At 44.1% G+C, this 12,494-nt stretch overlaps 1 protein-coding gene across 9 annotated transcripts in view; it reads right to left on the bottom strand.

Annotated features, from left to right (window-relative positions):
• The window catches only part of GULP1 (GULP PTB domain containing engulfment adaptor 1), a 1,095,073-nt gene that overhangs the window by 332,061 nt on the left and 750,518 nt on the right, over positions 1-12,494 (bottom strand). For all 9 annotated transcript variants that reach the window (XR_006391011.1, XM_044302630.1, XM_044302637.1 and 6 more), the window contains one exon: positions 9,201-9,339. Coding sequence is in view for 8 of the 9 variants with exons in the window: in XM_044302630.1 (XP_044158565.1) it covers positions 9,201-9,339 (139 nt within the window). In the remaining variant the exon portion in view is untranslated. The remainder of the gene's footprint in view (positions 1-9,200; positions 9,340-12,494) is intronic.

Below are 12,494 nucleotides of genomic sequence, written 5' to 3'. Positions count from 1 at the left end.
ACCAAGGTGATCCGCAGGTCATTAAAGTTAACGGTATTGAGGCAGTTGCCCCCCCCCCCCCCCCCAAAACGTGGAGGTGACTGGGACAAAATCATATTACAGCGGGAAGCCTGTTGGATCTTTCTCCTACGCACAGTCGCACCGATGGGCCTGAATGAACAGTTGAATTTCAGCTGTTTTCTTTGATGGAATCAGCCGGATCTAGTTCTGTTTAGACAGATCCAACGTCCATTCAGGTCCACCTAGCCAATCTATGTTATTGAACTGGCTAGGTTCAGCCTGTATGTCTATATATACCCTGTTTCAAGGTTTCCAAATATATTGAATTTCTCCTCAACTGTTGAATATACAATCTTTTTCAATTTATTCATGTCAGCAGCATATTCATTGGCCACCATACTAATGTGCCGGTGCGTGTCATTGCCCAGATATTTAATCTTGGTCTATATTATACCGGTTGCCCAAATACTGTATATTTTCTGATGGTCCGATTGGGGGCCTTTGTGCTGTGGGAGCAGAGCGAGTTCCGATCGCCCTGCTGCCTAACAGCGGTATCACCCCCTGTCTGAAGCGCCGCGCATTCGCAGGAAGCACCCGGCATCCAGGGCACTTCTGTGTGCCTCAAGCCTCGTTCCTGACTCCGTAATGGGCGCATGCGCGGCGCTGACGTGCGAACGCACGGATGCGCCCATTGGCCTGTCTACATTGTGGGCAGCGGAGGCGGCAGCCAGGTAACTATTTAAAAATGGTGGGAACGCCAGTAAAGTTGGCGTCCCAGGTGCAGTTTTCTGTGCATCATATAGCTGCAAATACCATAGTCTCTCCATCTATAGAGACCACCCCAGGAGATGTCCACCATCTGGTCAAACCTCCATTACTGGCCGACGAATCTTGTTAGGCTGGTCTCTAGGGATTGAGTACTTATCTTATACTTATCCCTAGTGCTCTTTCCTTTATCTCCCCTGATGAACTGCTTGTTATATTTTTTTTGCAGGCAGTGAAACATGCGTGTAGGGAGCTTTTTTCTAGATCCTTTAGGGACATTTAGTACTATCTTTCAGGGACAGGTTCCAGACGGGGTCGTCCTTGTAAGGACGAGTGCCCTGTGGGGAGGCTGCTACCTATATTTAGAATTAGGGAAATCATTGTTAGTCAGTCATAGGGCCTATACAGGGACCCTGCACTCTTGTGTATCACTGCCTGACACCATCTTTTTCATTTGTCAACATTTATGAAGAAGCCGCTATAGGAGCATTGTCGGGGGTGAACGATCCGTATCCTGTCTCGCGGTACCGGTAGGACAACTGGTTACTGGTGCCGCCGTGCACTATTTAAGTGTTTATATGTATTTTTCATTTGGGATGGACACTTAGGCTAATGCCAGTGTATACTAATTCGTTCTATCCCAAGGTCTGTTATTGCACACTTTATCTAGGAATTACTCAATATTTTATTCGCATTATCAATAAATGTTAAATTTTAGATTACCCACCTCCTGAATCATGCCTTACTTTTGGTAATCTGGAGCGCAGACTTTCACCTGGTTTGACCTCCCTAATCAGTAATTATAGTTTAATAACCTGTCTACTAGGTATAGCAGTGGTACTACACACCCAGAAATTTGTTAATTTCACCATAAAATGTAACTTACAATTTTTTCTTATTTTTTTACCGGTCCACTGGGTATAGCAGTGGTATTATACACACCAAAATTGGCGAATTTCATCCTAAAATGTAAATGACAATTTATTTATTTTTGAACTGGCCTACTAGGTATAGCAGTGGTACTGTACCCCCAAAAATTTGTTAATTTCACCATAAAATGTATATGACAATTTTTTTTTTTTTTTGTTTAACCTGTCTACTAGGTATAGCAATGGTACTATACACCCAAAAATTTGTGAATATCAACCGAAAATGTAAATGACAAAGTAGTGAAATGATATAAAATAAAACACATACCAAAAAAAAAAATGGATTTATGAGGTGGAGTTCCATATGGAGTAGGAGTTTGAGGAGGCGGTGGACATAGCAGAGTAGGTGGATGCGGCAGTGGAGGAGGACGAGAGAGCCAACACAGGTTTTTTGTTTTAATTTAATTTTGTAAAATTAAGGTACACTCCAAAAGAGTGTGAAATATCCAAAATACAAACATGAGCAATTGCGATGCAGTATAACAATGGCTGGTTAGTGCCAGTATACATGTCTATTCTGCACAAGGTACGGACAAGTCCTGAGGGATCCATGCCTGGTTCATTTTAATAAACATGAGCTTGTCCACATTGGCTGTGGACAGGAGGCTGGGCTTGCCTGGGTGCTAAACACACGTTCAGATAATACACTAGCTGCAGGGCAGGCCAGCACCTCCAAGGCATAAAGGGCAAGCTCAGGCCATGTGCCCAATTTGGAGACCCAGAAGTTGAAGGGGGAAGACCCGTCATTCAGTACGTGTAGGCGTGTGCACACATACTGCTCCACCATATTGCTGAAATGCTGCCTCCTGCTAAGATGTTCCATATCAGCTGGTGGTGCTGGTTGTTGTGGCGTGCTGACAAAGCTTTTCCACATTTCGGCCATGCTAACCCTGCCTTCTGAGGTGCTGGCGGTGCCCCAGCTTCGTTGGCGACCTCTTCCTCATCATCTGTCTTCGCCTCTGTCTTCCACTGTGCCCCCGCTGTCAGGTGGGAATGCCACCAGCAGCGCGTCTACCAGCGTGCGCTTGTACTCGAGCATCTTAAGATCACGCTCCAGTGACTGAATTAAGGATGGTACGTTGTCCTTGTAACTGGGATCCAGCACGTGGCCTCCAAGTAATCAGCACAAGTTAAAATAAGAGCAACTCGGCGGTCCTTGCGGAGACACTGCAGCAGGTAATCGCTCATGTGTGCCAGACTGCCCAGAGGCAACGAAAAGCTGTACTCTGTGGGAGGTCTATCGTCTGTGTCCTCTCTATCCCCCCATCCACGCACCAGTGATGGCCATGAGCTGGTCTGGGTGCCACCTTGCTGTGAACATGGTTCCTCCTCCTCAATCTTCTCCTCGTCATCCTCCTGAACGGTGCCCTGGTTGGACAATTGTGTACCTTGGGTTTGTGGGTGCAGGAACCCACCCTCGTATCCACTTGGGAATGACTGACTGGAAACCCTATGAAATGATCTCTCTTCCTCCTCCTCCTTCTGAGCCACATTCTCTTCCATCATCGCCAGGAGCGTTTTTTCAAGGAGGCATAGAAGTGGGATAGTAACGCTGAGAACGTATAGTCTGGCTAGCATGTGCAAGGTCGAGTTCCAACTTGTGGGCACGTCGCTTATGAGGTGGTGAGCGGGAAGGCCGAAGTTACGCTGCAACGCTGACAGGCGAGCAGCAGCACGGTGAGAACGCCAAAAGCGTGCACAGACGGCCCGCACTTTATGCAGCAGCTCTGACATATCGGGGTAATTTTTGAGGAATCTCTGCACCACCAAATTCAGCACATGCACCAGGCAAGGGATGTGCGTCAAACCGGCTAGTCCAAGAGCTGCTACGAGATTTCATCCATTATCGCACACCACCAGGCCGGGCTTGAGGCTGACTGTCACAAATCACTCATCGGTCTGTTGTTCAAGGCCCGTCCACAGCTCCTGCGCAGTGTGGGGTTTTTCCCCCAAACAGATACGTTTTAAAACTGCCTGCTGTCGTTTACCACTGGCTGTGCTGAAGTTGGTGGTGAAGGTGTTACGCTGACCGGATGATAGCGGATGAGGAAGCAGAGTAGAAGGAGGAAGCAACAGGAGGCAAACTGAAGCTCCCTGAAATCCTCGGTGGTGGAAGGACATGTGCGAAACTGCTATCTGCCTCAGGCCCAGCCGCCACTGCATTTACCTAGTGTGCTGTTATGGAGATATAACGGCCCTGACCGTGCTTACTGGTCCACGTATCCGTAGCGAGGTGCACCTTGCCACAGATGGTGTTGCACAGTGCACACCTGATTTTGTCCCCTACTTGATTGTGCAGGGAAGGGATGTCTCGCCTTGAAAAGTAGTGGCAGCTGGGCACGACGTACTTTGGGACAGTCACAACCATAAGGCCTTTAAAACTATCCATCTCCACCAAATGGAATGACAGCATTTCAAAGGCCAGTAATTTAGGAATGCTGGCATTCAGGGCTCAGGATCACGGGTGGGTAGGGGGGTACTTCCTCTTCCTTTCCAGCGTTTGGGATATGGAGAGCTGAATGCTTCCGTGGGACATTGTGGAGATGCTTGGTGACCCAGGTGTTGGTGTTGCTGGCAGATCCTCTGTTTACGGGGTGCCAGGTGGCACTGTCACTCCAGAGGTTGATGAAGAGGCCGCAGCACTTAAATGCCTGGTCATGCAGGTTGTGCTCAGTTTGAGAATGTTTATGCTTCGCTTCAGGCTCATATTGCACAGTGTGCAAACCACTCGTGTCTTGTCGTCAGAACATTGTCTGAAGAACTGCCACGCCAGGGAACTCTTTGGAGATGGCTTTGGTGTGCTCGGTCCCTTGCTGCAGTGGGCAGTAGGAGGCGTACTGTCTAGAGGACGGCCGCTCCGCTTTTGCACCTTGCTCCCTCTTCTGCTGTGCTGGTGGCTCTGTGACCACCGCCTCTTCCTCCGATCTACATAGGTAATTTGCATGTCCTTGATTTCATGTGGGGTCGAGGACCTCATCGTCCTCCACATCATCTTCCACTCAGTCTTCACCCCTGCCTTCCTTGTCGGTCTGCACACTTTCGAAAGCCCCAGCAGTTGGCACCTGTGTTTCGTCATCATCCGAGACGTGCTGCAATGGTCCTCCCATGTACTTATCTTGATAGATAAGTGGTTGGGTATCGGTGCACTCAATCTCTTCCACTTCTGGGGCAGGGCTATGTGGATGGCCCTGGGAAACCCTGCTAACAGAGTCATCAAATAGCAGAAGAGACTGCTGCATGACTAGGGGCTTAGACTGCTTGGATGATTTGCAAGGGGGTGATGTAAAAGACTGATGGACATCGGATGCTGGTGCCAACTGTGGTCTCTCAGCAGAAGACTGTGTGGGAGACAATGTGAAGGAACTGTATCCACTGTCAGCAACCGAATCTACTATCGCCTGTACTTGTTCAGGATTCACCATTCGTAGAGCAGCACTAGGCCCGACCAAATTCCGCTGCAGGTTTTGTCGCCTACTCGCACGTGACAAAGGGGTTTCACTTGTGCATGTAGCTGGCACAGATCGACCACGTCCTCTCCCCGCAACAGGAGCTCCACCAGCAGCACCACGACCTGGGCCACATCCCTTATTTGACGCTCTTCTCATATTTTTTGAATTTAGAATCGTGCCCTAAATGGGTGTTTAATTAATTAGTAGAATAGAGTGACAGTATGTAAAGGGAGTATCTCACAGGGCCTGAACCAGTGAAGGCCTGAAATAAATATTTCTTTGCACAAAATGGCTGTATTTCAAATGGCCGTATTTCAAATGCCTGATTCAAGACCCTGTATGTAGAAGGGGTATCTCACAAAGCCTGAACCAGTGTAGGCCTGAAGTAAATATATCTTTGCACAAAATGGCTGTATTTCAAATCCCTGAATCAAACCCCTGTATGTAGAGGGAGTAACTCACACGGTCTGAACCAGTGTAGGCCTGAATTAAATATTGGTGCACCAAATGGCGGTATTTAAAATATCTGAATGTAACCCAAATGTATTAAGGGTGAAAGTCACAATGACATCTGCATCAAAGGCTGCCAACTAATTTATTTGTGCCCAAACGAGTGTTTGTTTAACAACTGAATTTGACAACAGTATATAATCCTGTAATTTCACATGTGCTGATGCTGCAAGGCCTGAAAATAGGCCTTTTTTTTCTCAAAGTGTATTTTTCAAACCCCAGAAAATGATGGGTGTATTTCTAGTTTAAATTGCACACTGATTAATACAGATGTTGTAGATTGCCAAAAAAGTCCTTTTTTCGGTAACAGAATATGAAAGCCGTATATATTAAACTTGAATTTAACACTTGCAGATCTTGAATATACTGTTTTTTGGAAAAAAAATTGTGTGTTTTTAAAACCCCAGAAAAAGATTGGTGTATTTATACTTAAATTGCACACTGACTAATCCAGATGTTGTAGTTTGCCCAAAAAAATGGTGATTTGCAATGTCCCAAAAGCTCAGATGCAGTGCTGATGCACTCAGCTTGCATAAAATGGCCGCCACCACTCACCTAACAGAATTATAAAAGTTTTTTTTTTTGGTCAATGGCCTCAGGGCAGAGTAAAAGAATTGTGTCCTGCACCCACACAACTATTTCTATGTAGACCACTGATTTAGATTCTCTCCTATTCTCTCCCTGAAATCACAAGTCCAGCAGCATCCTCTCCATACACTTGTAACAGCAGAGTGACGTGCAGCGCTTTGCTTATATAGATCCTGGGTCACACGCTGCTCTGGCCAATCAAAGCCATGTCATTAGTAGGCATGGCTGTGATGGCCTCTTGGGGCAAGTAGTATGACGCTTGTTGATTGGCTACTGTGCAGCCTTTCAAAAAGCGCCAAGAAAGCGCCGAGAACCGAACCTGAACCCAAACTTTTACTGAAATGTTTGGGTTCGGGGTCCAAAAAACCTAAAGTTCGGTACAATCCCAAACTTTACAGTTCGGGTTCGCTCAACCCTAGTTGCCAGCAATAAGATAACCTGCACTTAGTCCAGCAGCAGGCTTGTGCTCACTCTGCTAAAAGCCTGTACTGATGTGGTATGCAAGACTTTTAGCAGAGCAGTGAAAGTGCAGGTAGGAGTTTTGCTTGCAGTACCTCAGTGGGGCACTTCAAAGGGTTTAAAGTTTATAGTGGCAGTCCTCCCTCTGGTGCTCCCTGAGGCTGCATAGTGAAAGGAGGGTGCACCCTTTCTTCCCTCTTGGCACACCCTGATATTGGCGCACCTGCCTTGTGGTAGTTGGAGTGCCCTTCATAGTAGATGTTTGGTCAGGGTACAAGGCACGAGGGTGTATGCCATGCCGGTGGAGTATGGAGACAATGATCAGACCACTGAATTGCAATAAATAAAGTATCTTTACAGAGTGGATTGTGAGAGTTATAGTACAAGTGTCAGCAAAATCCCAGTTAAGAATTATCTTCCAGAGCAGCAATTTCAACAATTGCAGCGTACAGGAAAACCAATGGAGGTAGTAGTACTTCCAGTTTCTTTTTCTCTCTCTCTCTCTCTCTCTCTGAACTCTTTATAGTTTTTTTCAAGTAACTAAGGCATTGTAACAACTTGGGGTCACTTAGCTCTTTAGGATCTCTTTTTTCTAAGCTTAGAAGGTTGGCACACCCCAAGAAGCTATTCAAACACTGCAGATTTGGGTGCAAACTGTCCGCAACCAGCTTTATTGTCACTTTTACAGCAGTCAAAACATAAATCTTAAGCTGTCTGGACCCTAACTACATAGTAGTCTTCAGTCTCTATCGGGATCTGAGTCTACCACCCAGGTCTCCAAAACACAATTCAGTGTGCCTACCCCACACAGGATCAGAGAGTCCTGGCTCCCACGGGCCTTGGTGCAGCCTGTTTCTTTCCCCAGATTTGAATCCTTGATTGAAGAGCTCAGCTCACAGTTATCTGAACTCATCAGATGGCTGCTAATTAAGTGTTCTTGCATGGCAGGACCACTTACTGTTAGGTCACATATATATTCTTATTATTATAGTCAATTTTACTACCCAAACTCCTCGCACAGTTTTTACACTACATAGACAGTAATATACCAAAACGTGCGGATAGTTCCCGATCGGTGTGCTATTAGTTTGTGAAACATTTTGCCAAATGGTTCACAAAATATTGGCATTTTTGTGGCAAAATTGGTCCCATAGGAATGGTCAAAGCTAGAGTGGGAGCTGACAAAAGCTAGAGTGGGAGCTTAAAAAACATGATTTCTAAAATGCCACCACTCCATCATTTTCAAGCCCACCTACACAAATCTTATATCAAAACTATCCCTATCCCTGCTGCCACTAAACATGTCTACGGCTTAGCCATAGTCCTGATAGTTTTCGCAATATGACCATTTGTTTGCAACTCACGCCGCCCATTGGCATTCATTGAAACTCCACTCCAGCCACCTCAAATTTGAAGGTCAATTTCTAAACTGCGACTGTACCTTTATTTTTAATATTTCAGAGACATACTATACATCAAAATATAGGTATGGGTCTTGTGATTCTCATAATATAAATCTATTCGCTGTAGGATTTAAAATTTTTAAACTACAACCGTATGAAAATGGCAACCGCCAGTGAAGTAAGCAAGTTAAAGCAGTTTGTTTTTAACCGCTCTTCTCTGCCCTTGCTGTAGAGTGAGTTGTCATAGGAACCCAGTTGTGTGAGCAGCCAGCAGAGTGACAAAAGCTAGAGTGTGAGCTGAAAAATCAGGACATGATTTCTAAACTGCCACCACTCCCTAATTTTCAAGCCCACCTTCACAAATCGGCTGTTAATGTTTTTATAAATGTATGTTTTAATGTAACTGTGAAGCACTTTGGGCAACACCATTGCAATTAAATGTGCTATATAAAAAAATTAAAGTTCAAATGCATTTGTCACTCTATCAAGCTTGCCTTGTGCACTTTAAATTTGATCAATCAATTGGTTAGTGTAATGTTTACTATCTTTACTTAATCCAAACACTCCACACAGTTACTCTGCCCACTCCATAAAGCCCAGTCCAACCTTTCCACAGTTAGTCCAGCCACTCCAACCACACAACAGTTACTCAAGCCACTCCACTGTGTAAGACCTCATGCACACAACCGTGCCGTTTTTTGCAAACCGCGGATCTGTTTGCCTTCCGCAATTTGTGGAACGGAACGGGGGCGGCCCATTGTAAAAATGTCCGCAAAACGGACAAGAATAGAACATGCTATTTTTTTTTGGGCCAAGTTCAGAGGGTCAGAGGTGCATTCCTCTTTGGCTGCTATAAATCTAAGGTTGCTATGATCAATGCCCCTCCCACACCACAATCTCACTCTAAAGTCATGACAGAAGTTAAAATTCACCAATTACACCACAAATAAGTTATACACAAAAAACTGGTGAACATTCAATAATAAATACCCACCATTATTTCTGTCGTTATGCCATGGTCTCTGGAGAAAACATTTTTATATAACACTTTTTATAGATTTTTTTTTTTTTTTTTTGGGTGAATCAAAATAACTTACTTATTTCAGTAGAGCTGCTTGGCAGAGGTGGAAACTGTGTGACATTTCGTGTAGGTATGGTTGATTCAGAGGAAAGTGAGGTAAAGGGAACCATGTCAAAAATATCAGTGGAGGGAGATTTAGGTGTCAAGCTGCCAGCCTAAAATAAAAGGTCTTACATGAGAACTGTTTTATATAGTAAAAAATATAACCAGTCATGCAAAAATCAGATTCAGAACATGCATAACAATTCTATACAAATGTCACCCTCATATTTTATATATGATATATATGACTTTGCAAAAGAGAAAATGCAAAAAAAAAAAAAAGTTATTTAGAAAAACAATTATTGTGAACAATATAAATGTTTTTTTTAAATTTCATGGCTAGCTGTATCAAGTTACATAAAGTGCAATTTAAAACGAACTTATCACCATAAAAATGCAGTACAATCTGCAGGCAGCATGTTATATAGCAGGAGGAGTTGAACAGATTGATTTACAGTTTTTTGAAAAAAAAAGATTCAGTAAATCTTGTAATTTATACATTTATATTTCTGCTCTTTCTGATCTCAGTTGAACATGGAGGATGTCTTATCAGTGATTAATAGCATTCACTATGTAACTACTGTATGTTATGTATATGTATACAGTGATGTAGCAGGCAATTGTCGGGAAGGAAGTGTTCCTTTCCAGCAATCGCCTGCTCGTTAGTGGAGGGCAACACTGCTCGGGAGGGGCAATAATTATGTCATTGCTCATCCCCACACTGACTAGTTGTTTGCAATCAGCAGAGCGTGATTGGACACCACGATCTGCTACCGGCAAACTATGATTTTTAAACCTGTTGAAAGATTAGGCTTGTCCAATGAAGAAGCATTTGCTCGTTCATTTGATAAATCGGCAGCAGTATTACTCTGCAAGCTGATCGCTAACGAGCGCTTATACAAACACCCGTTACTGATGACCTGGCGAAAAATCAGCCGCTTAAGTGTATATATGAGTATTACATGCACTGGTTTCGTGGAAGTCTCCATGACAGCAACCTAAGGGTTCACACACAGCTATGCACAGCCATGCCCATATTGTGGCCCACAAACAGCGGGTCCACAATCCAGCAGGTCCGGTGAAGAATGGAGGCATGGAACCCCAAGGAAGCACTATGGAGTGCTTCCATGGGGTTCCTCTCCGTGCCTTGGCACCACAAAAAAATAGAACATGTATTTTTTTGCTGTGCGGACGGATCACTGGCCCATTCAAGTTAAATGGGTCTGGATCCAGCTGCGGAATCCACACAGATGTTGCCTGGGTATTGGGGACTGCAGATTGCGGTCCTCAATGCACAGAATGGCCAGACAGCGACAGCATGCATGAACCCTAAGGGCTCATGCACACGGCCGTGCCGTTTTTTGCGGTCCGCAGATTGCGGATCCACAAAAAATGGTTGCCGCCTGTGTGCCTTCCGCAATTTGCAGAACAGAACAGGAGGCCCATTATAAACAGACAAGAATACGACATGTCTCATAATAATTTTTGCGGGGTCACGGAATGGAGCAACGGATGCGGAGAGCACACAGAGTGCTGTCCGCATCTTTTGCGGACCCATTGAAATGAATGGTTCCATATACGGACCGTATACAGAATCAAAATAAGGTCTGTATACTGAACGCAAAATACTGTAGTGTGCATGAGCCCTAAGATTGCATTCCTTCTGATAGGACAGGAAAAAGACAGAGAGGTTTAAAAACTCCACCCCTCCCCTTGCTCCGCATTGTAATTTTAGCAGACACGGAGAAAGGATAATATAACTCCAATTTGTGACAGAGAAAAAATTACATTGAATTAACTTTAAAGAAAATAATTAGGACAGGGAATATGTGCTCTCGTGGAGACTTCCAGGAAACCGGATTACCGATGAGTGTAAAAATGCTAATTTCCTCGGTTGTCTCCATGACAGCAACCTGAGATCTAACAAAGAAAAAAATATCTAGGGGGGGACAATTGCACAGAGGACCTTGCGTCCAAAGGCCATGTCCTGATTAGAAGAAACATCAATTTTGTAGTGGTTCATTAAAGTAAGCGCTTCCATGTGGCGGCATAACATATCTGTTCTACTGGACCTGAGGATTTCTCTGCCCAGCATGCCAATATTGACCTAGTAGAATTGGCTTTTAGGGATGGTGGAACAGGTTTCCCTTTGGCTCTGTAGCCTTCCCACATGGCTAGTCTAATCCATCTAGAAATGGAACTCTTCAAGGCTTTCTTGCTGTTGTTAGGAACACAGAACTGTAGGCAAAGTTTTTTTTAAATCAATTCTCCATTGTTTTGTTGTTTCTATATAGTGGAAAACTGCAATTCTGACTTCTAAGTATTCCATGGGTTGACACAGAAAGATGGAATTACTATATCTAGGGATCTGTAAAAGGAAGGAACAACTTTTGGCAAGAAGTTTTGGTCCAATTTGAATGTTAGATTTTTGTCCAATGTTCTAAAGTAGGGTTTGCGAATGTAAAGGGCCTGTAATTTACTCACTCCTCTAGCTGATGTTATTGCTACTAAGAATATAGTTTTTAATATGAGTAATCTAACTGAAATTGACTCCAGGGGCTCAAAAAGGGGTTCAGTTAGGCTTAGCAGAACCATATTGAGGTTCCAAGGTGGTACTAAGTTGGTAATTCTGGGTTTCAGTCTATCTGCAGCTTTGAGGAATCTCAAAATCCAGGACATTTCCATCAGACTTGTGTTATAAAGAGCCCCTAGTGGCGACACTTGTACCCTACGTGTATTGGGTGCAAGCCCAAGACCCAGACCATCCTGCAGACATTCTAAGATTAGGGAGATGTTGGGGTTGACCTCACTAAACCTACCCCAACACCGAGATGCAAATTTTCTCCATGATGTATTAGATTTCCTGCTAAATAGCATTGTCTGAACTACTCTCTTAGAAAGCCCTTTGTTGAGCAGGGAGTTCTTTTCAATATCCAAGCTGAGTTTCAGCATTTTTAGGTCTGGGTGACAGACTGCACTCTCTGGTTTTGGTTCTGAGGAAAAACAACCTGCTCTTCTCTGTTCAGGATCTTTAACCCCTTCACTACCGAGCCACTTTTCACCTTAAATCCCATGCTGATTTTTGCAAATCTGACGTGTCACTTTATGTGGTAATAACTTTAGAACGTTTTTACTTATCCAAGCCATTCTAAGACTGTTTTCTTCATCACATTTTTTTACTCACTTAAAGTTGTAAAATTGAGTCAAAATATTTCATTAGAATTTATCAAAAAATGCCAAATTTACCAAAAATTTGGAAAATATTTCA

This window comes from Bufo gargarizans, chromosome 8, assembly GCF_014858855.1.
Source record: "Bufo gargarizans isolate SCDJY-AF-19 chromosome 8, ASM1485885v1, whole genome shotgun sequence".
NCBI lineage: Eukaryota > Metazoa > Chordata > Amphibia > Anura > Bufonidae > Bufo > Bufo gargarizans.
Note: the sequence above shows the minus strand (reverse complement) of the source record. Positions and strands in the feature narration are given on the sequence as shown.